The following is a 26,690-nucleotide window of genomic DNA, read 5'->3' as shown; positions in this document are numbered from 1 at the left end:
TACCAAAACTTTGCAGAGCACTGTTATTGTGGCAGTATGATTGGCTTGCCATGGATTGCCATTTCCAGAAGAAGAACACTGTGCCAAAAATGAAGAAACTGCTACAGTAATTTAAAAACTGGATTTAGTTCAAACCTGAACTCAAAAGTTCATCCCTCTATTTTAAGTATTACCTACTGTCCTACTAAAGTGTCAATAAAAAACAAATCAGGAGACTCAGGGTGAAAATTCTCTTTTTTTCACCAGTCAAACTACAGCATAGTTCTCATTACACAGCATGGTGACATGTCTTATGATGTATCAAAACCCACCTGTATGTGGAAGGAGATCCTTGTTTTTGTAGACAGAGAAACTTAAATAAAATCCTCCTCATTATATATTTTTACTTGATTAGTTTGCAGGTGCTGTCTCAGACTGCAATGTGACATGATGGTCTGATGGCAGGGAAATGTAAGCTGATAGCAGATGGATGATGAAACCAGATGCAGTCATTTTACTTATTCTAGAATTCTGCCCTATGATTGGGTTTCCCTTCTTTTGCCTCGGGAATAAATAGCCTCCAACACCCTGCTAGCACATGTGTAAGCCCAAAGAGGAAGACACACCATACAGATGAGTGGTAACAGTAGCAGCAACTACTTTAGGGACTAGACATGGCACTTTTCCACTTCTTGCTGTTCCCTAGCAAAGAACTGTGAAAACCTACAAGATACAGTTTCATTGCAACACCAAAGTATTTATTTTATCTTTGTATTAAAAGGCAAACTTGTATGCTGGCAGGTTGTCTTCAAAATGTTACCCTGAATTAAGCTGATGTTTGCATGGACTGGATTTAGTAGCTGAGGGCTACAGGGGTGGCTTCTGTGAGAAGCTGCCAGAAGTTTCCCCATGTTTGGCACAGCCAGTGTCAGCCAGCTCCAGGATGAACCCACTGCTGGCCAAGTTCGCACCATCCAGAAATAGTGGTAATGCCTATGGAATAACATATTAAGGAAGAATTAAAAAAAGGGTTTTGCACAGTTGCAATTAATGCCAAAGAATAGCAGGGTGAGAATATGTGAGTACAACAACTCTGCAGACACCAAAGTCAGTGGAGAAGAAGGAATAGGAGATTCTCCAGGCACCAGAGCTGAGATTTCCTTGCAGCCAGTGGTGCAGACCATGGTGATGTATCTGTGCCCCTACAGCCCATGGACATCCAGGAGGATGCAGAGATCCACCTGCAGCGCCTGGAGGAGCTCACACCAGAGCAAGTGGATGCCTGAGAGGAAGCTGTGAGTCTGTGGGAGTCTCATGCTGGAGAAGGGTCCTGGCAGGGATCTGCAAACCTATGGAGAGAGGAATCCACGATGGAGCAGTGTCCTCATAGGACTTGTGACTCTGTGGGAGACCCATGCTGGAGCAGCCTGTCCTTGAAGGACTGCATCCCATGAAAGACTGACCTACACTGCAGCAGTTTGTGTAGAAATGTTGTCCACAGGATGGAGAAGTTCATGGAGAACTGTCTCCTGTGGGAGGAACCCCAGGTTGGAGCAGGGGAAGGACTCCTCTCCCTAAGCAGCAGCAGAATCAACCTCAGCCATAATCTCCCTTCTCTGTCTCCCTGTGTCACTGAGATGGAGGAGGTAGAGCTTGTGAAGGAGGGAGGATGGGGAAAAGGTGTTTTTAAGGACTTATTTTACTTCTTATTATCCAGCTCTGATTTTGTTAGCAATAAATTCAATTCATATATCTAATTAGAATCTGTTTTGCCTGAGATGTTATTTGGTGGGTGATCTCTCTGTGTCCTTATCTCAACCCTTTGTTATATTTTCTCCCCCTTGACCATCTGCAGAGGGGAGTGATGTAGATGCTTTGGTGGGTGTCTGGCATAAAATCAGAGTCAACCCACTACAGCTGGGTGGGTGGAGTACACAATCTCTGAACTGGTCTGTTTGTTTTCTGGCTAGTGGAAGAGCAACTTCCCCATAAAAAATCTGGCATAGGTCTCAGATCCTTTTAATGCAGTCATTCCCATTCCCACTCAATCAGTTTTCACTGTCACAGAAGTAATCTGGATACACGGAAGATGCACAATTTCCAGGAAGACAACTGGCATGTAATAACTGACCCTTTCTGGGAGGCTTCTCCACATGGCTCAGAGGCCAGAGAATGGAGGAAGTCACCAGAAAGCAGACCATTGTCTGGTCCAGAAGAGAAGGGTTAATGAGAAGGGTCAATTCCACCACATAAGGAAGCCAAGGAAAGTACCAGAAGTACCAAGCAACATGCCAGAAGATGCAGGAACAGGCTGGACCATGTGCATGTATTTTGTGGTGGCATTAAGTGGGAAGGATAGGCAGAAAGCAAAGGTGAAGCAGGATGTTTCCCTCAAGGTCTATAGCAGGCTGTTGTTGGCCATGGGAACTGTCTCTGGTCATTAAGACCACACAGATGAAGAAGGTGCTTCCACCATCCACCAGCAGTTTTGCCAAGTTGGCTTCTGGTTATGTGTGCAAATCATCAAACATGAACTACAGAAAGGTAACAATGTGAGAAGTTACTAGGCATAGCAAATTGCAAAAGAAGGAGTAATGCCACATGCAGATGCTCACCTCGACTTCAGGCTACACTAATAAGAGAGCAATCCAAGAAACAGGACAAACAGGGGTACAAGCACTACAGATCAAGGCAGAAATTACTAGGACAACCTTATCATAAATACCGAATAAGGATGCAAAATCAGCCACATTACAGGGACAGATTTTAATATGGGGGTTTTTGTTGTTTTGTTTTCCTACTAATATTATATTTCTCATAACATAGTCATATCCAGAGTTAGTTTTGATGATGGTCTTGGGAAAGAAAATATCCAGAGGCTAGCAGACATGGGACTAATAATATCAGTATACTAAACACATCTGAGAGAAAATTACTTGTTTTATTGTTAACTCCAACCTGAAAGCCTCATAATCTCCCCTGATGTTCATTGATATGCCAGAAAGGTAGGGCACAAGACTAGGAAAATTACTTGCTGGAAATTATACAGCTATAAGAGTTCCCTACCCACTATGAAATATTAGTCCCAAGAAACTGCTGTGTATTTGTGCTATACATAATTTTACTTGGTCTTTTTTTCTTTTCTCCAGAAACACTTTGGTTCCACTTGAAGCTGAATAAACAACAATCATACTGCACTATTTAATTTGCATTTTATTAATTAATTTTACAAATATCTAAGAGGCTGGAAAGCAGTATTTCCTGGAGGAGGAGATGGCAGGTGGACATGAGCCAGACATTTAACAAGAACTACTGATTTTGAAAATATCTGCTCAAATGTCTAGCTCAAAATCACAAGGACATTTTATTAGGCTGCTGTACAGATGACTGAAGTCTCTGACCTTTACTCAAGTCAATTGTTGCAGACAAGAATCATGCAGCTAAATTAAATGTAAAAAACTGTCTCCTGTTGACTGGTGACCAGGGCTCCCTCTCATGTCAGTGAAAGAAAAAAGCACCTTCAAGCATCTGCTGGGAGACAGGTGGAATGAGCAGTGCTTTACCTGCCTGTATTTCTTTACTGACTACAGACAAAGCTTAAAGCACCACGTTTGCATGAGACACGTAACCTCAGAGCTAGTAAAGTTAACTGCATTGAATCCCACAACTTCCTTTTTCTTTTGTCTTTTCTAGTCTGACTACTACATGACCTAGAATAATTCAGGTTTTATATAAAATATGAATAAATACTTCAATCTGTATGAACACCTACCAGATCCTGTCATAGTCACTACCTTTTACACTACATCACTTGACCTTGTGCAGATTACATTCAGGTGTAGTGCCCTAATGATCACCTCAAATTCTATTATTTTTAAAGGTTACTTATACAGTAAGCAAACCTTTATGTATTATATCATGCTGCCAAGTCAAACTGTCAATACTGGCAAAAGTAGAAGTAAAACACAGGTCTCTGCAAGCTCCACTCATTTGTACTAATAGAAATTATGCCTACTGCTAAGGTGGTATCTGTATTCTGTTCAATGTAATAGAATGTCAACCTTGCAAACTTTGCATAAGCTTACATTCTTCACCTTCTCTTCTACCCATTTTTCATAATACCTGTTATGCTCATTTATTTATTTATCCATCCCTGAGACTGTTTTAATCTCACTGAAGAAGGCGTATCTCCTTACTGTGCACAACATGTAGTGCAATAAACCCCAAATCTGATTTCTACATGCTACATGATGCTAACAAGAAGAGTTTGCAGAGTAACAAAGCAGCATATAAATGCAGGAGAGCTTTCTCTCTCCTAAAATCTATCTTGAATTCCCTCAAGAGACTAAAACTCCAAAAATTTGTTTTTAACTTCTAATTGCTGCTGTTGCTTTTGTTGTCTTGCCCACGTTTTCCACTGAAAAGTGATTTATGCCTCAGCATGTGAAAGATGCCCCCTTGGAATCAGATTTGGAAAACTAGAGAAATCTGTCAGCTGTTCCTTCAGTGTCTGCAGATGATCACTATGCAGTAGGAGCAAAAGCTGCTTCTATCTAGTGCCTTTGTGGTATAAGGTTATCAAAAATCACGAAGCCCAGCCAACATTCATGGACCCTTCAGAAAGGCCTCACACTCATTTGCCTGATGTCAGAAAAACATCTCCACAAGCAGTTGTTAAACTATGCTTCCCTTTAGATTTTCTGTTAAGTGATCTCTAAAGTCACAGCTAAGCTAAAACTCTGCATTATTACATCTTCTACAGTGAACACTGTCTGCTAAATTAACTTCTTACACAATATTTAAACAGCATCATAGAAGGTTTGAGGATGCTCAGTAACAGACAGTGATTAGTGAATGTAGATAAACTAAACTTCTTCTGTGTCTGGACAGAAGTGGGATGACGCAGATGAGGAGCATTAGAGATGGCTGCCATTCACTCCACAGCAATCATTACCAAAAAACACACTCTTTGAGGAGACCTGGACTGGACTGCAGAAAATTAAGATTAATACATGAAAATACACTCCAAATAACAAATGCTATTTTCTTCAGTGGACTTCTTCAGCTGTTAAAGCAACATTTGGACAGTGCTTGTTGCTGGTGCACTGAGAGAGAACTGATCAGTCTCTCCGTGCAGGATACAAGGGGATGAAGATGGTTGGCTGTTTGAAAGGAGTTTTGTATTTTCTTCAAACTAAAAAGTTTTTAGATACCTTCAAGTTTTACATCCTGCTCTTCTGCCTTTACCTGTGTTCAGAATACCTTTTCCTTTCACATTTTACTACTTTAATAATGAAAGCGAGCAATTAGTAGTACAGAATTCCATCACCTACAATTCTGTCAACAGGTCAATTTGTGGAAGAGATGTACCGTGGATACATTTAGAGAATACACAACTTATCAATCTTACATTGCTTATTATACACACATATGTCAGTTCTACTGATCTTGAGCCTCCCTCTTTCCTTCAGGCATTTTCTAGACTCTTCATCTTCAAAAAACCATTGTACTTTTAATTTATTGTAACTAGTAACTTGAGTTTATTTGCAATAAGTAATTTTATGTTTGGTAGATACAGTATCTTAATAGGCAAAATGAGACTCAAAGCAAAGAAATTAATATTTACTTATGCAGTGAAAAATGAATTATTCTCTCCATCATGCAATTTATAATTATGGAAAGGCTCTGAGATATAGATAATCTTGGATATATCACTAATCTCAAAGGACACACATTACTTCAAACATCAGCTGTCAAGAAATGATGTTGCCCTAAGCAAATATAAAAAAGAAAAAACTGCAACGAAATTTATCTTCTAAGCAGTAAAGAAAATTTAAAAATTTAAAACCAGTCTGTGTGTTTAAGCTTTGTGCTTAGGCTTTCCTACCATTAAATTGATCTACTTATACAAAAATCCTCATCTGGCCTATTTAATTTTTTTGTATTACACTCTAACCATTAACTTTACAAAGTTATCTCTCCATTTATTACTAAATAAAGATGGAAGAGAAGATTAAAATTAATCAAATACAGAAAGTGGCTAAATCAGGTCTTTAACAATTAATTCAAATTTTAACATATAGTAGGTCTAAGTAAATATAAGTGAAATATATCCAAGTGATAGTTAAGACCAAAATTTCTCCTTGATATATTTTCCTTTGTTGGTAAGTACAAGAAAAAATTTTAAACAAAATACTGGTTTTAATTCTTTTCAAAATTTTACTATACATTTCATTAATATTTTAGTCCAAAGCTCTTACACACATGCTTGAGTTTAAGCATACTTGTACTGTCATTTGAAATCAATGGCACTTGACTGTATGTCAGGTATTTCAGGTGGATTTCATTAAAAGGGGAAGATTTATGCTTCCTTGTCTAGCAATCCTAAGAATACCATAAAATATGCTAGATGATTCTCCTTTTTTTCATTAGAATCTATGAACCCATCACAAATTAGGGTATTGGAGCCATTTGTCATCGTCATTGCTAAGAAGGCCTGGGAAGTTATTCACATTTTCTGTTTGGATCCCTCTCTCCTGCTGTCAAGCAGGTAACAGAGGACTGACTGAGGCATATTTTTCCTCTAAACTACACCTATTGGTGGCCAAGCTGCCCTTCAAATTAGTCAGCTGTAGTGTGATCACTGAAAGCTTTACCTCACATCCCACTACTAAGCAGATCCAAGTGCCAGCGATGAAGGCTTGTCGTTTTTTACACTCTCTGCATACCAAATTACATGCAAAAGAAAACGTACCAGGGTGGTCCTTCTGCTCAGGGCTAAAATGAGGTACTCCTTGTCAGGGTACATCTGGTGACATCTCTCACTCTACACAGTCTGGCACATCCAGACTGCTCACGGCCCAAATATCTGATATTAAGAAGAAACTCCTCACTGTGAGGTTGGTGAAGAACTGCAACAGGCTGCCCAGAGAAGCTGTCATGACCCATTCCCTGGAAGTGCTCAAGGCCAGGATAGGGGATTTCAGCAACCTGGTCTAGAGAAAGGCATCTCTGCCCATGGAAGGGGGTTAGAACTAGATGATCTTTAAAGCCCCTTTCAACCTAAGACATTTTATGATTCAAGGATCCAATGCAAGGGAGTAGAGAACATGGAGCCACATTCTTCTCAAGGACAGGACGGTGAAAGGACTGAGGAAAACAGGCACAAATTAAAACACAGGAAAGCATTTAAATGTAAGAAGGTTCTCCCTGTGAGGATTTTAGAAGAGTGTGATATTGCCCACAAAGGCTGTGGATTATATCCTTGAAAATAATCAAACCTGAACAGGACAAAACCCTGAGCAATCTTCTGTAGCTGACCCCGTTCTCTTCTGAAGTCCCTGCCAACTTCATTGATTCTGTCGTGTCCCTGTTTGATCATGAACTGTACTGCAAAATCACAGTAGCTCTTACTAGAAAGGCATCAGTGCTGCCTCACTGACTTTTCTCTGAAATCATTACTCAAGTAAGCTGTGCTCCAAGGCCCTTCTCTAACACGTGTAATAAATAAAAAAGCCACAGAACCTGCCCTGAGGTCTCTTGAATGTTTGAGAGAGTCCTCCACATACTCAACAGGTTTTGTGTGAGGTGTACTGTGGACCTTCACAGCACTGTGTGTACTCAGGCATTCCCTTTAGCTTTTCCCCTGAAGGCTGAGGGATTTCAGTGGAAGGCCATGGTTCCATTTAATCCCCTGTCAGCTGCATGTAATCTTCTCCTCCTCACCTTTCTGCCTGTGCTGTGAGACTGCACAGGTGTGTGGTATGCCTTGGAAGCTGAAATAAGGCTATCCACTTCTACCTGACCATCCCAGTGGTGAGGAGGAGTGTCTGGGTTAGGAACTAAATACTTAGACCAGCAAACAGAAGCAGATTTTTTCCTGAACCAGTGTGCATGTGGAGTAAGACAGCTGCATTTGGTCTCACTGGATTCATGCAGATCACCTGTCCCAGTGATGCCACATGGGACAAGCAATGTCCCAGACTTCAAGGAGCTGGGTTGTCTGTGCATATGCCAGCCAGCTGCACACTGCATGCACAGAAGATATCCCGAGTGGGTGCCAAACCTGGTTGCTGGGTGTTTGGAAATCTGCAGGACACAAGGTGTACAACTGAGGCACTGAAAATTTAGGGGAAGTTTTAAAGGTTCCCCTGTCTGCATACCTGGGAATGGTATCCCTATTATAGCTTACCTGTGTTGTGATCAGAAGGTAAAATGAGTTATCCTAAAACCTCCTGGAATTTTGATCACTACAGAACTTTGATCAAGTGTTACTAATGAGGAATAATCATTAGGCTAACAATAAACTGAAATGTGGTCTTTTCACTTTCAATACAGTATCTCACAAATCCACCAAGGTGTATGAGTGTGTAAAGATCTCCAGTAAAATTTTTCCTTTATACAGTAATTTAATTTACAATAGAAGTTCCTTCTTCCCCTGCTGTCAGCTCCTGACCATCTTGTCTTACCTCTATTTAACCTAAGACTGAAGAGCTCTCCATGGGTGGCAAAAGCCATCAGTCTCTCCAAGGAGCAGCACTAATGACAGTCAATTCTGCAAAAGGGAACAGCGGGTGATCTACCCTGAGCGCTGGGCTGGGAAACTCTTGTCATCTACTTGTCACCCAGATGCTGGCAAAGTGTTTCCTTTTTTAAAAATGTGCTTTGGAATAATTTATTTGAAATGATGAACAAAGTATGACATATATAAAATGAAATAATAAAAAATATAAGCCTAAGCTTCTTAGTATTCTGATGACAGCTAGGAAAGATTTAACACTTCACCCTGTTGCTAAGAAGTCAACAACTACTTAAATCCATTGATTACATATAATTTTTTTATTTTAAGCGTTAAACGTATTTACGAATTAAAGTCCAACATGCAAATAGCCGACCTACTGCTACATGGTTAGAAACTTTCTAACCACCCCAAGACAATAGCATTTCTACACAGCGTGTCTCTATTATTCTTGTGATCCCACTACAGAACTACACTAATGAAAAAGGCTTTACTTGAGGCACTATGTGATCAGGTCTCAGTCTGACTTATTAGTTCCTACAAAAGGGTTTTGCAAGTGTCAGCGTTCAAATAACCAAAGAACTCATGAGGTAACAAGACTTGATCAATAGATATGTACAATACACAACTTCTTTCTGATTTATCTTTAAAAGGGCCAGCTTGCCTTACATTTGAGCTCTCAGGTTAGTTTGTAAAATATAGATCTGGTGAACCTGACGGTGAATACAGCAGCTGAATCACGGAGACTTTCAAAAAATGTTTCCAGAGGAGAGCCAGAAGCCACGCGCGAGCCCCGCTGGAAGTTCAGGAATGCCCGAACAGGGGAGGAGGAATGCCCGCCACAGGATGGCACTCCTGGGCGTCTTTTAAGTGCAGCCGCGCTCGCTCCAGCGTTTTAACCCTCCCTGGCACGAATCAGAGGCGGCGCATCCCCACAGCTGTCTCCCGAAAATGGCCTTGTCTCTGTATTTAGTCGATTCAAGACTACGTGTGTGGAGATTCGGCCGTGGATGTCCTGCACGGACGGTCACGCGTGAGAGGCAAACAATGCCAAAGCCGTGTGGTGGAAAAGGCAGAATGTCTTCATGTTGGATGCCTCATTACAGTGATAACATCTTCTCCAGCAGTACGCTTCTTCAAATGCCACGTCTGACTTATACCACATCTTTCTTTCATCAGTAGTTTCCTTTTCCCTCTGATACAACCGCTGCTCCATCCATCCCCCCTGCCCCATCCCCACACTCCCCATGCCACAGGGAAACTACAGCTTGCTTGTCACTGTTACCAGCCAAAAGCAACCATAGAGGGAATGCAAATGTTAACAAATTGGGTTATTTACGTTGTTCTTTAATTTTGAAGCAGTGCATGTTACCAGCTTAAGGATACAGGGTGTTATTCCCAATCTCATATTAACTTCTGTTTCCTTTAAAAAGTAACTTGTAATGATAAGGGAAAATGTGATTTAACAGGTTTTTTGCAACAATTTCTTACTTAATAGCTGTAGAAAACAAGTTGAGATTACATTATCAACCTTTAAGGTTCAGGCATATCACAAAGGTTAATGAAAAAGAATGAGCACCTATTTTGCATTTTAGAACACCTTGAAAACAAAAGCCCTCCTTGGCATATATCCTGTTTTTCAGAGTGTGATCCATGGTTACTTTGTTTTCTGTAATATTATTTAAAAAAATCATTTAGGGTCGGCCAGACTGTAAACAGCAACACAAGGTACAGAATATTAATGAAAGATGAATTGTGCACTTTCTTGAATATAAAATATTTTACATATATGAAAATTCTTAACCTGATCCTTATTCTATTAATTTAAATATTTTCTTATGTAATGTGGACTGAATTTGACCCATAACATTTTCATCTATTAAAAATAATTAGAGAAGTTCTTAAGCTGAACTTAATGCTCGGGTAAACAGTCTGACACCACAACTGCATTTTTCATTCCCAGAGCAGAAGAGACATACTAAAGACTATTACAATATGCTTCTCTCTTCTGAAGAGTTTGGTTCTGTCCAAAGGGCTCCTGGGACAGAGTGAGAGCACTGCTATGAAACAGGACATTCATGTGATGCACACGACTCTGGTGAAAAAGCATCTTACGCCTGGAGTCATAAGGACAGTTCAGCCTGATCTTATTTAACCTTTTGCTGAGATTGGTAATCAAGTTACTAATTACTGTCATGGGTTCCAGCTTTCATAGGTATTTAATCATGTATTACATTTGAAAACAATGAAATTTACTTGTCCCAAAATCTTCTGAAATATGAGCTATAGTCAGCTTGGAAAGAGGGAAAGATGCATCCTGGTATATGCAATATCCATTTCTGCAGTATCCATTTCATTTGAATAGGCAGCCTCTTATTCAGAGAAACTATCCAGAATATTTGACTAAACTCTTTTTTTGTGTTCACACAATCTTTCCAGATTTTCTCTCCTGACATTACTCACATTCAAAGCAGTGTCTGCTGCCAGAGTGGGTTGGTGCTCCAATGGCCCAGCTGATTCATTCCCTCAGTAACCACGACTCCCAAACCAGAAGGCAACTGCACTATCTCCCCTTAAAATACCATGCTCTAAAACTTCACATCTCTTGAGGAAATAAGGACTAGGCCAAGGAGAAAAGTTACAGCTGATACAAACATAGCTCAACAATCCGCCACACTGAGAAAGGCAACAAGACTGCAGAATGTGAAATGGCAGATAAATGAGATTTAGGTGAAGTTTCGCCCATCTATCCTTCCCCCTGTGTGTGACAGAAGCTCTTTAATGATGTTGTCAGGGCCCCTAGATGGAGTAAGAGTCTCAATGTACATGGCCACTTATCTGTCATCCTTTATTTTACACACTCAGTCCTTAAAGACATCCTGCAAATCCAAGACAAAATAAAAGAGTTTCAAGGCAAAATACAGATGAATGAACTGTGGAAAATTAAACTTGGGGAAGATCAGGACCTTTACAAGAGATGCAGTATGATACTAGTGTCAACTTCATTTATCAGAAATTGAGTTCAACCTCCTCAAACAACACACACTGAGAGACTGATTCATTCTTCCCTTTGTGCCATAGTGATGTCAATGAGTTCAGCAGAGTTACTTTCAATTTCCTCCCTGTCACGAAAGGAGACATCCATCTACCCATCCACATGGACCAAAGAAAAGGCTGAGCAGACAGAGAACTTGTGTGGAATTAGCCTACATTTTTCTCGGTTAAAGTGCCAAACACTGCCAGAAAACCTTTGCAGCCAAAAATAGTATCACAGATACAACTCAGTCTGAATTCAGACTAGGAGTGCCTTGATTCAGCAAAAGGAAAAAAGGCCTCTGTAAAGCCATTGTATATCACAAACATTAAAGTCAGGAAGCGGAATGTTCATCGTATAGAGACCCAGAACTGTATTAATAACAATACCCACTGAGGACATTATATTGTGCAGTCTCTTCACACTTATAAAAGCAGGAAATTATTTTTATAGCCAACATCTTCTGTTTTCACAATTTGTCCTAGCATACCAAATACTTGCTGTATGAAATCTTCCACTAACACTTAATGAAAATAAAACTAGATGCAGTAAAATATGATATAATGGCTAAATTAAAGATTCTGTCTGATTATTCTGGGTGTTATGAAGTTGATCTATATTACTACAGTTACACAAACTTTTAATGTAACTGAAAACAAATGAGCAGGCAAAAAACACACTCACTGGGAATTACAGGAGGAGACAATTATAAAAAAATGACATCAGGTCTCATATTCTGATTTTCCTTCTGGGGACTCTGTCTTCACCCTGAAGAATCCCATAATGGCTGAGAACATTCACCACTGGCTGTGTCTGACTTCCCAGTGGGTTGGTTTTACAGTGGGCTGGCTCCACACTGGGCTTATTTGTAAAAGTTACTGGAGACAGGAATGAGGAATGGCTTGAGACAGATCAGACTTTCTGGGCCAGGTTGTGATGGAGACCACTGTTCTGGCAGGAAGATGGTGCAGACTGTGTGGTTAGGGTGGAGGAAAGCTGCGTAATACCTACTCGTTCTCCTGAGCTGACTGATGGTTTTAAAACCAGGGACAGGGTAAAAATTCAGCAAAATTCCCAACTTGGCAGATACAATGGAGAAGGAGTTCAAAACATTAGGAGGAATTTATTTACTGGAAGGGTTGTTAAGCACTGGAACAGGCTGCCCAAGGAGTTAGTTGGTAGAGTCACCATTCATGAGGGTGTTCAAGAAATGCCTGGACATGGTACTAAGTGCTTTGTTCTAGTTGACAAGATGGTGATGGGTCACAGGTTGGACTTGATGATCTTGGAGATGGTTTCCAACGTAAATAATTTTGTAATTCTTTGAATGCTGTGCTACAACACACACATTGGGCAAAACAGTCCAGCATATCCTGTCAGGAATCTCCAAGTACATAAAAACTGTCCCTTAGTCTCTACAGAAAATATGTATCTATGGACTGAGCTCATGTATGACTCCTCAAGAATAATTGTTTTGAGTCCAGAATGGAGACAGAGGGCTTCAAGATGAAGGCCCTTAGGAACAAAGGACCACGATCACCAAACTCACTGATAACTGCTGCAAAGATGACTTGTTACTTCTTTCCCCCTGTGCCACATAAAGAGGATGTCATACAGAAAAAGCCCTGAGAGAATGACCCATACATGACAGGCATGACAGGCATTAAGTCACATGGCTTAATGCACTCTGCCACATTGTGGAGGTGCTCATGTGACATCAGGGAAGACCTAGCAAGAGACCCAAAAAGGACAGATCAGAACAGCCCAAGGAAAGGGAGCAAAGGCTCAAGTGTAAGAGAAGGTTTGCCTTAAAAAAGGTTCCTGTAACCAAGAGAAAAACAGAAAAAGAGAGAGCAGACAAGGGAATAAGGGTTGCAGAGAAGTCAGCAATAAAGCAAATGCCACAGATAATGACATGAAGCTGAAGAAGGGACAGGGAAATAGTGAAGGAAACTTAAAAACACAGCTACAGACTGAGGGGAAAAACATGAGGGTGAAAGAAGAAAAAGCTCTCACACAAAGAATCAGAAGATACAGTGATCTGTTTCCACTAAACAGTATGTCTACATATATTTTGCAATTTTTAGACTCTCTAAAAGATTACCAAGATAATAATAGTAGTAATAATAATAATAATGATGATAATAATAATAATAATAATAGTAGTAGTAGTAGTAATAAATTTTCTTCTGTTTGAAGTATTTATTAAGAGGACCAATGTGAAACAGGATACAAAAACATTCTGACTTTCTGGCTTGGGGAAACTAAGCCAAAGGCTGCCAGACAAAGGTGAGTGATGCCTATTACCAGAAGCAGATGTTCAGAGACATGAGCGGGGAACAGAACAGACTGTCCAACCTTACATGTTCATCAGGAAAGCCATCAGAAATAGCACAGTGAATGGCAGTCTTCACAGAGTTCAGGAAGTCAGTAAGAAGAGATTTTCATCTATGATCCAATTACAAAAGCTGTCTGCATTCAGGCAGAGCTGTGCCACCTGTGTAACAGAGGGTAGCGTGTAGGTATACTTGTGACATGACCTAGGCCACATGTCTGTCAACTTCTGACTTAAAGAAAGCCAAATTAGTCATTTTCCTCTTTAAAGGACAAAATAATATTAGCTGACAATCTTCTCCAACTCCTGTTTTCAACAGGAGCCACTTGGAATCATGGGTATGTTTGAAAAATCAATCTCTAGCAACTGAAAATGTAAGAGTTTTAAGGTAGATGTCCTTCTTTCACTCCTTTTGACATTAAAATTAATTCCAAATATCCACTAATAGTTCTTTTCTCAGTCTTGGATGAGACAGATTTGCAGTGGCAGCCTTTAAGAGCAAATACTCAGGGACATCTGAGATAACACAACCCTCTTATATAATGAGAGTACACTTCATGCTAACACTGAAGAAAAGGCTGAACAGCAGTCCCTCAATGAACATGCCAAATATACAGGTTATATGCCAGCTCTCTAACAGCTATTATGATTGTCAAGCATATTAATAAACTTTTACAGTTGAAAGGAAAAGAAAATCTGAACCTATTTTCAGGATATTGTGCTTTGAGCGAACACTTACAGACTAAGGATTTGTCTGCGGGGAATATACTAAATCAAGCCCTTTTGAACTTTTGATTAAATAATTGATGCATAATGCAGAATGTATAATATATGCATCCTTTTTCCATAGTTGCCTGGAAACCCATATGGAACAGTACTAGCAATTCCAGAAACATTTAGTCTCTAAGTCGTTGCTGAAGACAAAGGAACAAAAAAGTTTTTAAGATCATTAACTCATCTCTCTTTCCATTCTTCAGCTACTGCAGGATACCAGAATTAGTAACTTACACAATGGTATCATGACTCTTGTAATACAGAATGAATTTTTTATAAAAGCTGTATTTCTTGGAGCCATGTGAATAAAGTCACTCATTGTAAGAGAACTTGTAAGACTCAGCTTTCATTAAAATAGAAAACAAAGCACACAACTAATATTTCCAGCTCTACCTTTATGTAATAGTAATAAGCAAATCACAGAATATACAAGGTGCTCAACAGTGAAGAACAAAAATAATAATTTTCTTTTCAAATTACAGGATTTTAAGCAAATCTCATAAAAGATTGATCACTCAGGGTTTAGAAGAATATGAGAATCCCATGATCACAAATTCAAGAGGCAGATTGCTTCAAATTGCAGCCAAGCAGACCTTTTGCACTTCTCAAGTAGGCAACACTGCTTGTCATTCAGTTTGATTGCTCTGTGACCCAGCCTGAAACTATCTTGCGCTTTATTGCTTCCAAGATGAAATGAAAAACAGGATAAAACCCAACAATGAGAACAGAGCACTAACCACGGAAATGACAGTGATGAAGGATTAAATTATTTAATCTAAACAATTCTGTAATCATCATAATTTGGTGTCTCTGTTTCTGATGGTCATCCTGAGTAAAAGAAGAGCAAGCTCAAAATTGCATGAGCTGTACAGCTCTTGAGATGTGAAAAGCAGGTTAGCGACAGTGAACACCTCCTTCCATGGCAGGGATCTTCATGGGATTCTTGCACCTTTGCACATTTGTTGTGCACACTATTTGAGAAAATAGCCTTTGCACATTTGTTGTGCACATTTGAGAAAATCAATACTCACTGAGTCAAAGGATGAATGTCTTTATTCACTGCCAAGAGGTCTTGTTTGAGTAAGGAAAAGCAGTTACATGGTCCTCAATCTATCAACATGTAAATATGAAGAATTTGGTGGTTAAACATCAACAGGACAGACTGGAACACTTGTGAGTGTCCTCTAGCTTTGTATTTAGGGAACTCTTTTGGATGTGTAAGATCAGTGCAGACTTGCTCATGCAGAAGAAGGAAGCTGAAACTGGATGTCCTGTTAACTTCCTCAACCACTGGGTAGCACAAAGGTCACACACTATTTCCAGTGGAATCAAGACTTGCTTATCCTTTCCTTTTACTACAAGTACCAGATATTGTGACTTTTCATTTTGTGGTGAGTGGCATGTTGAATGGGATGGGATAAAATGATACAATAAGTGTCAGCCCAGCATAGAACAAATACAGTCAAACCCCAAGCCCTAGCAATTTTATTTAGGTTAAATCAAATAACTTTTTAAAAATTGCTTGCTGTGATGATGGTGGCCCATAGCTCATACAGGCTGATCTCATCATTTCATACCCAGATAATCAGTTGTTAGGACAAACTCATTTTCAGCAGCTTGCTGTAGCATTACAGGAGATCTAAGAGTACAGACAGAAAAGAGCTTTAAGAAAAGCACCTATAAATAATGTAATTACAGTAACTGTCATTCATTTTCACTAGGAAACAATTACATTTCAGAAGGGGAGAAATTATCCTAACTTAAAACAAATGTAAAAAGGCAGATCAGATCAGGGAAGCACCCAAAAGCATGTATAGAGATTAAGCTGACATGCCTACATGCCTCAGCTTGACTACACAAGCCCAGAGGAAGCAGAACAAAAAGAAGGTGGAGGTGGAGGATACTGCCTTGGACATACATAAGGTTTCCATCACAGTCATGTCAGCTGTGCTCCCTATGAATAGAAAACAAACTGCTGTACTACAACCTGGATAGGCCAAAAGAATTAAACAACAACAACAAAAAATCATTCACATGGAACAATATTAAAGGGAGGAACAAAGCCACTAACACCCTAAGGTGTTGAGATGAAACTGCCAGAAAAACAATCTCCCATTTTGTCTGCTTTAATTACTCCACATGTTACCATCACCAGCACAGCTTTTGATTCACACTTTCAACTGTCAATGATTTATTCTCATCTACGGAAATCTGCAAAATCTGATTGCAGTCACAGTCACAGAATGATCTCACAACACATTTAAGACAGTTCATCAAGGACAGCAGTAGTTTTCCAGCCATACAGTTCTGTATTAGTGAGTGATATTTAATGGTATAATGTTTTTAATCATGGTATGTTGTTATGTCCTACTCCTGGTTGTCACCATACCCCAGAGGGAATTTGCATGTGAACATGGTATTTCATCTCAGAATGTTAATAAATTCACAAGAAAGAAGTATTAAAATAAATCAATGGCACAATGATCACTAGGAAAAATTATAAATTGTGAGGTTTGGTGGTTCTGGATACTGGTGAATGTCAAGACATAGGTCTAACTGCTGTCATTGGTCTTTCCTCATTGTTTTAGGGAAGCCTAAGATGCTTCTGTGCCTGGATGCCCTGGATAAACAGCAGCAAATCAACCTTGCCAAGACAGGATTTTTCTCGCTGTAAGGGGTGCTGAGCAGGAGTTATGTTTGCTGAGAATGTACTCAGGTGCTCCAAAACCTGCTCTAATGCACTTGCAGCAAAGTAAAGGACAATACTCTTCTGTTTGACTTGTTGAGAGCAACATTGGTTCATAGGATTTTCAAGTTCTGTGACTGTTTCAGACCTCACAGTGCTCACCTGTCATTTTTCCATCTCCCTCCTTGATTCTTGCAGTGTGCACTATCCTGGACTACCTTAGAAGCACATTTAGAAAATCTATATGATAAAGTCAGCTATTCCCATTTGGTACATTTTGTACAGCACAGACTGGAATAAACATGCAGCATGTTTGATCAAGTTACTGTACCTGCTTCCTACTTGCTTTTATTACCCCAAATAATGAAATTTAATCTCAAGTGATTAGGATGCTGCTGTTTTCAAGAATATATCCAAGATCATCCAAGAGTAAAGTGGCCATAGTCAGTTCATACACTCCTGGCTTTACATTCTGGTATTTCAAGATGACATAATCACCAACAATGTGTTCTCCAAGGTCCATCTGTCCACAAGTCTTCACATTCATTTGGAATATTCATGCCCAAATCTCAGTATCTTCTCCAGAATTTAGGTTTTTTTTTTTTTTTTTTTTTTTTTTGTTTTTTTTTTTTCCAAAAAAGGCATCTATGTCTTATGCTGATATTTATAACTAAGGGAAGACTATTGTTATTCCAACAGGTCTATTGCTACAGGAATTCTGCAAAGCAATCAGCAAGTAGTCTGCAATTATCTCTTTCTATACCTAAGTCCTCAAAAGTACCTACATTACCTACAGAGTTTCTCTTTTCATTATTTCCAATTTTAGAAATTGTCAGCAGAAATAAAAAACATAAAATTAGTTTATATTCATGGTGAATTAACAAGGTTTCCCAGCTTTTAGGATTTCAACATTCAGAATTTTGCATGTCTCCTGCTTTTGGGATTTTTGTAATTTTGCATTACATTACAAAACATTGCATCCCACATTTGGACACTTACAAGATTCAGAGGTGTGGCAACAATAATTTGTAAATGTTATTATTATGTATTTGCAGAGTTAACTTAGGTAAAGAGGAATGCTTAAATTTGCAGAAATTTTTATTTGAAAGATAACATCAGGGATTTTTTCAAATTTATCTACTTTTTTATGAGTCCTTAAGAAGAATATTTTTCTTTTCTGAAGAACAAGGCTGGACTGGATTAAATTCCATTATGTTTGACAAATAATTGCAATGACTGATAATGATTTTTTCACACTTTGATGACTGTATTTGAACTGTCACTTTAAAATGCTCAGGGACATTTTTATAAAATAAATACTTTCCACAAACAGAGTATTTTCCCAAAGTTGTATAGAATTGTCAGAAAGACATATATTTGCTATTTTGAAGACTGTTGGCTAAATATCTGCACAGAAATCTTCCTCTCATGAAAATGAAATAATTTCACAAAGCAAATTATTTGATCAACAGTAGTAGTAGTATTCAAGATGCAATATATGTAGTTATATTCTGGCTGAAGGTGGTAAACTGTCACGTTCTCTCTAATTTTTTCCCAGAAAATTGAACTAGTTTCAGGAGAAAACTGTGCGAGAGAGAATGGTTTTCAGAATATGATTTTTGCCCATTGCACACTGCCTACTTTGCCAGTAAAACCCAGCCTCCTGCTGAAGGTTTCAGCAAAAAACTGCTTTTGTACTATGGGAATCCTCAAAGGGAGGCCAGGAGATGAACCTGAGTCTGTGTCTGCATTAAAGGCAGCAGAAACAAACAGTGCAGTGTGTGTGATAAGTGTAGCTGCCTGTTAAATGATATCCCATGACTGCCTATGCTAATGGACACCTCTGGGTAAAAAAGATGGTGCTAATAAAGCCTCTGCTCTGCTTTCCTTGAAACAAACACTTCTGGCACTCAAAACAGCTCTCTGCTTCCATCCTCATACACCTTCAGCCTGTAGCCAAGAGCAGCTCTCAGCCATTTATTAAATTAGCTCTTTAAAAGAACACCACAAATACAGTGTTTTCCAAGCAATTTTTCACTAGTAAGTCTGGGCCAGTGTGCCAGGGCAGGGCAGAAGGACACAGCTGAAAGAAGGCAAGGATGGCTTGAGTGACAGGAGGTGCTATGCACTGGGAGTGGAGCAGAACTGTCTTTGAGCTTTTTCTTGTTATATTCTGCCCTAAATGAATCAGCACAGATGCAGCAGAAAGGATTTTTTCCCCGTGACCCTTTTTCTTTTTTTGTCTCATTACTGCTGGGTGGTGCATAGTGACAGTATCTGTAGGGGGAAAAAATCCCTAAAACAGTAGCTGACATGAGCCAGAGGTCTGATATTAACCATTTCAAGGGCAGTGCTCAGTCCATTGGTTCTATGTTTAGTAGCTCTTTCATGTATAGCCATTGCTTGAATACCTGACAGGTGAATGAATGACTTCTTTTCCCATTGATAAGAGAAACTCATCTGGGAAAGCAGCAGTCTACTCGAAACAACGAGAAGAAAACTGTACTTGATGGTGAAAAGACACAGACAATCCAGCCTGCTCCAGAGCAGTAGGCATTAATTCTTAAGTTGCACAGAACCTAATACTTAGCATGACATTATAAGTTTCTCCTTTTACTTTTTTCATTAAGAAGAGATTGATACAGTATAAATCTTTAAACAAGATCAGTAAATTACTCCTCCTAGGTTATCAATGGAGACCAGAAGCTAAGTCCCATCCACGAGCTACTTGGCACAAGCTAGCAAACTGTGGTGCATCCGCACTAAATCTCTATGAGGAGAACCAACATTTCCACAAAAGTAGATCACAGTTCATAAATAAGAGGCATAAAATTAAAATTAACAACCAGTATATTTTCAGCCAGACAGACACTCCCAGCAATGAGGCTATTGTTAGCCCTCAGGTTTTTTTTCATTTGCTTTGCATGCAGTTGCATATATACTTTGCTATCACTGACCATTTAATGGGATACTTTTGTCACCTCAGACTACTGTATTCTGTTACCATGAAAATGAAGTGAAAATGTCATCCTCCTAAACACAAGATTTAAAAAAAACCCAAGTAAATGCAACATAATAGCATCTTTCAACACATTTGCTCTTGAATGGGAGAAGCCAGCTGCTGGGCAGGTACTAAACCCCCCCCCGGGTTTTGTGTCTGGCAGACTGCTTATAATGCAATACCAAACCTTCAATTCATACTTCAGCTAAGGACATTTTAAAAATATGAGATGTGTGCTACAAAAGTGATTAAATGATCAGCTCTGTGGCTAATAACACAGTAAATACTCTCCAAAATATTTTCCATTACAAGCTGGCCTCTCCAGTATGTTTGGACAGCCTAAGATAAACATTTCTGTAACACAGACAGATGTAACCCCAAAACTAGGAACTTAACAGGGTGGTAAATTTCTATCTACAGTGAGCATTTTTAAACATACTTACCACTGTGTGTAGCACAAGCATAGCCAGGTTGTCATTCTAGTCTGTGTGCGAGGACTAAAACCCACTTGTTTTCTCTGTGTTGGTCCTCTCCCTACTGCTACTGCTGACAAGAGTGCCCTTGGTTAGGGTATTTTTTTAAGTTAGCATGGTAATGTCCAGTAAAGCACATATACCCAAATCTGCCTTTCTAAGTATTTGCATACTATTTTGGATGGAGAAGAAAGGATACACTCCATTACAGATTTTATATGTATTTCACCTTTAAAGCTTGCAGCACGTGAATGTGCTAATAGAAAATGCAGCTGTAAAGGGAAAAAGACTGAATCTCAGAAGAGAAGTTAAAAAAGGTCACTAATCAAGTGGGAAATTTCCCAATAAAATCTAGAGGGATTAAGACACATACGCAGAGATTACATGCATCACTCTCCCAGAAGAGCTGCCTCTAGCTGGCCTTCTGGAAATAGAGGGGTCTGACCAACATTGCACTTACTTTGCTGCACCCTAAATAGAAGAGGACTGGAAGCAGCATTTTTTCTCACAGAGCTCTATAAAAGCATTTAATTTGCAGAGCCCTGCTGAAACTCACAAGAACACTGGAGAATGCAGTTAACATACTTACTAATTACAGTTGTGGCCTGCATCCTGCCCCACCCTTCTATGAATGAATCACTGGCATATTTGAGGCAAATTCCTCACACAAACAGGTTAATATTTGAAGTCTGCCCAGGCACTCTGATTAGTGTGCATTACCGTGCCAGATCACACAGTCCAGGTTTGTCAGTGGTGTGAAGGACAGGGTGGAGAGTGCAGTGGGCAGCTTGTAACAATGGTAGGTGAAAGAAGTGCTGGCATACTTACAGTTGCATTTCTTCTGAACAAATCTAAGCTTGCATGCTGTTCGGTAGGTGGACAAACGGATGCGATCCAGATCCTGAGCCCCTAGTGGAAGAGAATAACGGTGACATTTGTATGGAATATGACCTGTGCGTATCTCTGCTAGCAGGGAAGCCAGAGAACAAAGAGGACATATGAGCTGCCTCCTCTTAACAATTTTCAAGGCTCTCTCCTTTGCAGAGAGAGTAGAGAGGAGTGAGGAGTAACAAGGGGAGTATCAGGAGCTACAGTGTTAAAAGAATTTTAGAAAGGAAAGCAAGGAATAGTCAGCCCACTGTGTCTGTCACTTTGAAGAACAATCTGGTCAAGCTGCAGGCTAAAAGACACACTGGCCAGGCTCCAACAGCAGGGGAAACCTCAGCAGAATTTTAATATTCTGCAAAATAGCTCATAACAAATATTCTTTAGCTGACATGCCACACCAGACCAAGGTATTGCCAGCAAACCAAATCAGAAAACATACTGTGCCATAAGAATCTGCAGAAGGGGGCAGTGACAAGGGGTGTGCAGCCTTTCTCCATTTTGTGGATGTATGCTCTCTGCAATGGAGACCTCTGAGGGTCAGCTCTCTAAAGATAAAGCTTGGCCCTGGCTGCTGCAGCAAAAAGATCTGGTAACATTTCCAAAGCAGCTGTCCGAGAGATGGGAACAAACTAAGTGGCAGCTACCTCACAAACAAGGACAGTACACAGGGGCCAGTATGGGGGCACATCCTGGCACAGTGTCCAACAAACTCATCCAAACAAGGTACACTCAGGATGTAAGAGTGGAATACAGCCCTGCTTTTACACAAGCTTCCTAAATGCTTTAAGATTTCTCAGCTGAACTGCAGAACATATGGCCAATGTTGGCATCTGTAGCAGGATACTCTGTGTAAGTGGAGGTAAAACAGCTCAGATTTTCTCCCATTTGCATAAGTTATCAGTGATGGATGGAGAAGGTGGATCATGTTGCTTTAGGTGTTCAGGAGTGCTGAGACCAGCCTGACTCCATAACCCCTACGCTAAACCTTCTGGGGACATCAAAACAGTCTTGCCTGACAGAAATCAGCACTGGTGAGGATGTGGCACACAAACTTCCTGATAAAGGAAGCAACAAGTGATAGCAGTGATAACTTATCTGAAGCTGATGAGGTGGCACGGGGATCCTAGAAACATTTGACTGGCAGTCAATCACTTTATACTCTAAAAACTCAGTTCCATTTTTTAATGGCAGGGACTTCAAAACCTTCCTTTTGGATACATATGTGGCAACTCCTCCCTTGACTGGGGACACCCCTCAATGTTATTCCTTGAGGCCAAGTGGAAGAGATTTGCCCACAGTGTTGATATGGGTGAGTAACACCAATCTGTACTTTATAATTATTAAGCTACCTTTGAAATAATTTATTTAATAAATGGTGCCCAATATAATTAGTTATAAATATCTATACTATCTGGTAAAAAATTTTGATTCCAATATTTTAATTTAATTGTTATCATTATCACCAATTTAAATAAATATTTATTTTATTCCTATAGATATATTTGGTTTGCTACGCTTAATCCTGCATGATGAAGTCGTATAAAGTATCAATTACATCTATATAATGTTTAAGAAATAAACTCTTGACCAAGTCTGGGACTAGGACTGGATAAAGTTCTACTCAAACTATTCTCTGAGAAGGAGTTTCCAGAGTGAGTGGGATCCTTTCTGCACCTTGTGCCTCAACTGGAGGGCTTCCTTCCCTGATAAATCTTGCCTGAATCTTCCATTCTTCCTGTGGCAGCATCATTCACCCACCCTTTCTTCCTAAACAAGGTCATCCTTCGGACTCAAATTTTTTAAAATGTGCTCTGGCCTATGACATGAAAATGAGAATGATACTCTCTAGTCTCCCCAAATTCTGCTCTTTTCTTGACTAAATTCTCCCACACCATCTTCCCAAGGCTCCCAGTGACTCCCTTTTGCCAGTTACACCATCTGCTTCTAGGAGAAATTACCTTTGACTACTTAACATCAGGTATGGGAAGCATTTTTGTGAGTTTTTTCCATCATATCCTCTATTGTTAAAATTATACAGGGTTTTTTCCTTCTCCATTAGTATCTCGCCGACAGCTTTAGGAAAATTTCTTTGTAGGTGAAAGGGAAGATAAAGGTTGTAACACTAAGCTTTTCCTTTTTAACAGGAAAAATAAGTAAAATTAATGTAACTTTTTCTCCCTTCAGTGAAAGGTATCAATAAACTTCCAGTTCTCCTTTATAAAACTTCAGCCTTTTAACAAGGTATGAGACTGTGGCTCATTGAGCTTCTGAGGTTGCAGTAATAATCATAAATAAACAAATTTGTACGTAATATTGCCCTTTTCCCCCCTTTTTTCCTATTTTCAAACATAGTGGATGGTATTATTTTGATATTATTTGGGGAGTAGGTGCTGTTGATGAGACCCTGAATAGACAATTTAATTTTGTCATGATTCATATTTTGCCACAGTCAGAGATCTATTTGTTAAATAACTTCTGTAGAAAAGTGCCATCCCTTACGTGATGGAGAGTCCTGATAAACAAGTGGAAAGATGTCCAAGACTGAGCATGGCAAATGAGACAGTAAATTTGTAACTTCCCTACAGGATTGCTAGTGGTGTCTCCTTTCTTCTGCCTGCTGCCAGTGCCTCACTCTGTTTCCTTTGAATATGCTCATGGCAAGTAACACTGTTGGCAGTTTGCAAAAATAACAAAGGGACATATTGCGACTTTGTCTGCTCTTTTCTTGCTGGATAATATGTGCCAACAGTGATGTACATTTTGAACTCTTCATCAGTGTGGATATACCTGGGCATGTCAGGTCAGGCTAAGGTAAGACTAAGACCCAGTGGCTTGACGTCAAAAAGAGCATTTTGAGTTATAAGACAAGCTTTAAACGTGGGACTCTACAGAAGGTGATAATGATTATGGTATCAATTCAAAAATGTTTGTAATTTGGAACTTCTCTTCCGAAGGAAAGGAAACAAAAAAGGTTGAACTGGACCTTTCAAAATACAGGGGAAATCACAGTGGTCCAAATTTAAAGTCAGAATCAAACCCTTCTATACCTTGTTCAGAACAAACTTCCCACTTTAAAAGGCTTGAAAAGTTGTATTTCTTTTTTTTTTCTTGTCTTTTCTATCTCGTGTAGTCTGGAACATGACCCATTTTGTACAATTATTGTTGGGTTTTAATCAGACAGCGAGATGTAGAGCCCAAGAACCAAAAACACTGGCAAAAGCCTTTATATTATGAATTTTCTTCCTCTGATATTGGCAGGTTGTGGAGTTTACCTATTACCATAGGCTTATGCCTATCAGAACTTTAAGAAGCTTCACATGGCCCACAATATGTAGGGCATCAGGAGCACACAATTTTTGTTACACATGTTAAACATGTGGGCTTGCACACAGATGAATGTGATCCCAGGAAGAACTTTGTTTCCCATGAAGCACACCCTCCACACACAGAGGTATCCAAAGGGCTCTCACAATGCAAAGTTTGCTGTTTCATGAATATGGCTAAAATACATTTAGTTTTTCCACAAAGACTTAATATTTTCTGCTCATTTTACCTAGTTGCAGCATCCAGTTCTCTGTATACACAGGTAGCACACAGGTGGAGGAACAGAGGCAGGCAAACAGAAAAGGGAAGCACACGTGAGATAAACCAGACTGAAGTAAGTGAAAGAAGAGAATAGTAGACTGTAACTACTGGTGTATAATACAGGAAAATAATCACTCCTCTGCCTCCAACTGCTGATTTTCCCAAGACCTCCTTAACTCCTGAAAAACAATCCAACATCAAAATAGCCTTCAAAACTGTGGAAACAAAAAACAAATCCTCACAGAAAAGTCCTAAATATTTTAGGAATATTTCAAACTAATTGAAATTAATGGTACTTATGTTACTGACTTTAGCTGATAAAAAATCAAGGCCCCTTCTGTAATTCTAATTAAAACTACTACTGTCAGTATGTTCTGATAATGGACAAATACATTTTTTGATTTTGGCCAAAGTACAACACCTCCCTCTAAGGTTCCAAGATGCTGTACACAAGAGACAACTGAATCACAGAATATCCTCAGTTGGAAGGGACCCACAAGAATAATTGAGTCCAGCTTTTGGCTCCACAAAGGATACTCCCAAAAATCACACCATGTGCCCAACAGTATTGTCCAAATGCTTTTTGAACTCTGTCAGGCTTGGTGCTGTGATCACTTCCCTGGGGAGCCTGTCCCAGTGCCCAAACACCCTCTGGATGAAGAAAAATTCTCTAATATCCAACCTAGACCTCCCATGACACAGCTTCAATCCATTTCTTCAGGTCGTGTCGCTGGGCACCAGAGAGAAAAGATCAGTGAGAAATATTCATAAGTTACAACAGCAAGCGCCGTGTGATACTAAAACAATTACAGGGCACAACAGAGCTCGTGGTCACTGTGGAATGGGCCAAAACACCTCTTGGTAGGCCATCTCAGTGGGAAGTCTTTAATTTGGAGAGCTCAGATGCAGGGCTCACACACATTGAATTCACCAGCACACACCTGGTCTTTCATCATGCACAATAACTCCAGTCCCAGTAATGCTCATCTTAGTCTGCCACCAAAGATCAGGGAGATGCTCTGTCATAGTTTACTATGAGGCAGGGGAAAAACAACAGGATGCTTAGTAATTACGTACAAAACTCAGGTAAATCTATTAACAGAGAAACAGTCTCAAACTTGACATGTAACAGAATTTCTTGGAGAAACAGTGGATTGGTTGTAAGAGAAATCAGAGATGACTGTCAGAAGTGCAGGAACATTGTTGGTATGGTACATCTCTGACACACTATTGTGCAGCTAGCACAAGACTTCATTAGGAACTACAAAAAATTATACTGAAGTGGGGTATGAAGCACGTGAGTCCCTGTATGGTGTCTGGCTGAGATGCAGTTAACTTTCTTTACAGCAGTCTGCATGGTGCTGTGTTTCAGATCTGTGGCTAAAAAAGTGTTGATAACACACCGCTGTTTCAGCTG

The 26,690-nt window shown here is 39.6% G+C and overlaps 1 protein-coding gene across 30 annotated transcripts in view; it reads right to left on the bottom strand.

Moving 5' to 3' along the window:
* DTNA (dystrobrevin alpha) overlaps window positions 1-26,690 on the bottom strand; it is a 221,835-nt gene that overhangs the window by 68,936 nt on the left and 126,209 nt on the right. For all 30 annotated transcript variants that reach the window (XM_085572090.1, XM_085572095.1, XM_085572093.1 and 27 more), the window contains one exon: window positions 21,629-21,709. In XM_085572090.1, coding sequence (XP_085428216.1) covers window positions 21,629-21,709 — 81 coding nt within the window. The remainder of the gene's footprint in view (window positions 1-21,628; window positions 21,710-26,690) is intronic.

The sequence above is a fragment of the Lonchura striata genome, chromosome 2 (assembly GCF_050655825.1).
Source record: "Lonchura striata isolate lonStrDom1 chromosome 2, ASM5065582v1, whole genome shotgun sequence".
In the NCBI taxonomy this organism is placed as follows: Eukaryota; Metazoa; Chordata; class Aves; order Passeriformes; family Estrildidae; genus Lonchura; species Lonchura striata.
This window is presented reverse-complemented; position numbering and strand designations above follow the sequence as displayed.